This window comes from Alligator sinensis, unplaced genomic scaffold (genome assembly GCF_000455745.1).
Source record: "Alligator sinensis unplaced genomic scaffold, ASM45574v1 scaffold1575_1, whole genome shotgun sequence".
Classification (NCBI taxonomy): Eukaryota; Metazoa; Chordata; order Crocodylia; family Alligatoridae; genus Alligator; species Alligator sinensis.
The window spans coordinates 147228-149120 of NW_005843253.1; the positions used below are offsets into that span (position 1 = coordinate 147228).

At 63.8% G+C, this 1893-nt stretch overlaps 1 protein-coding gene across 1 annotated transcript in view; it reads right to left on the bottom strand.

Annotated features, from left to right (window-relative positions):
• IRGQ (immunity related GTPase Q) overlaps positions 1-772 on the bottom strand; it is a 2691-nt gene extending 1919 nt beyond the window's left edge. Inside the window, exons 1-2 of the mRNA XM_025194575.1 lie at positions 470-772; positions 1-269 (exon numbers count right to left, since the gene is read on the bottom strand). The exon at positions 1-269 is cut by the window's left edge and continues 5 nt beyond it. Of these exons, the coding sequence (XP_025050360.1) occupies positions 1-269; positions 470-769 (569 nt within the window). The 5' untranslated portion in view covers positions 770-772. The remainder of the gene's footprint in view (positions 270-469) is intronic.
• Between the last annotated feature and the right edge of the window lie 1121 nt (positions 773-1893).

Sequence of the window (1893 nt, forward strand, 5' to 3'; positions counted from 1 at the left end):
TGGGCCTCGTCGAGCAAGGTGGCACGCAGCTGCGGCGTGTCCAGGCCATGGGGCTGGAGGCTGCAGATGAGGAAGAGCGCAGGGGACGCAGGGACCCCCAGGCTGTGCAGGGCGGGGGTGCAGGCCTGCCGCAGGGCACCCAGCGCAGCCTCACGGGCCTCACACCCACCACCCAGCAGGCGCCGTAGTGTGTGCAGTGCCAGGTCCGCCTGCGTGCGTACGAAGATCACGGTCTTCCCGGCCTCCTGTGCTGCTGCAGCCACTGCCACCTCCCGCGGCCCAAAGAGCGCAGCACTGGCAGGCTGTGCAGGGCGGGGGTGCAGGCCTGCCGCAGGGCACCCAGCGCAGCCTCACGGGCCTCACACCCACCACCCAGCAGGCGCCGTAGTGTGTGCAGTGCCAGGTCCGCCTGCGTGCGTACGAAGATCACGGTCTTCCCGGCCTCCTGTGCTGCTGCAGCCACTGCCACCTCCCGCGGCCCAAAGAGCGCAGCACTGGCCACCACCACCACATCGGCCTCAGCCAGCCAGGCCTCGGCACCCGGCACCAGTGCCCGCTCCCACAGCAGCAGGCTGGGCTGCCTGGGGTCGGGGTGCAGCTCAGGGGGCCCCGGGGCAGGTGGGACCTCCAGAGGGGCAGCATGGGGGTCAGTGGGTGCCAGTCCCCGCGCTGCATTGATCAATGCTGTCTTGCCGCAGCCTGGCACCCCCAGCACCAGCACCGAGACTTCAGCCAGCTCCGCAACATCTGCAGTGGGTGGCTGCGCCATGGTGGGGGCTGCGGGAGAGAGTGTGGGGGTGAGGGGACCCCAGGGCAGCAGCCCCCCAGGATTGGGGCCCTGATGCCCCCCTACCTGCAGGCCAGTTCCTGCAAATGCCCAGCACCCACCGGGGGGGGGGGGCAGGGGGATGAATGGATGGACAGAGAGATGGGTGGATGGATATAGAGATGGATAGAAGGATGGTTGGGTGGGGGGGTAGGTAGAAAGGTGGATGGAGGGATGGACAGAGGGAGAGATTAGATGCTCTCCTTTATCCCTTCATGTATCTACATAGCCATCCCTCTGTCCACCTGCCCAACCATCCACCCCCTTTCTATCCCCATTTATTCCTCCCTCTATCTATCTACCTACCTACCTAGTACCTACACACCTACATATCCTGGCACTCCTCTATCATCTCTCCCTCCATCTGTTTGTCTGTCTACCCACCTACCTACCTACTTATCCTTCCACCCACCCATCCCTCTGTCTATCTACAGGTGGCTGGATGGAATAGGAGAACAGATAGAGGGATAGACAAATAGGTAGGTGGACAGACGGACACTTGTGGGGATGGATGGATGGATGGATGGAAAGGCAGATGGATGGATAAAGAGGGGGATGGTTGGATGGATGGACAGACATGAATAGGCTGGTAGAAGGATGGATTGACGGATGGACAGATAGGTATATAGGGGCTGGATGGATGGATGGGTAGGTAGGTAGGTAGGTAGAGGGGTGGATGGGCGGACAGATGGGTGGGTGGATGGAGGTGTAGGTAAGTGGCTGGTTGGATGCAACGCAGGGGTAGGCGACGGGAAGCCGGGTCGGTGGATGGACAGATGGACGTGGGGGTGGATGGAGGACGGACGGACGGAGAGAGATACACGCGGCTAGTGGCTAGATCAGGATGTGGGGGGGCGCGGACGCCTGGATACCCCATACTGGGGGGGGCTTGGACCCTTGGATTCCCCTAATGCGGGCGGGTCGGGGAGCGGCTCGGACGCCTGGGTTCCCACGTGCGGATAGAGGGAGGGAGTGGATGGGGAGATGGGGCCTCGGAGGGCCCCATGGGGCCGGACAGAGGCAGGGAGAGACGGGCCCCGGGGTGGAGGGGCAGAGGTGGGGGGGCG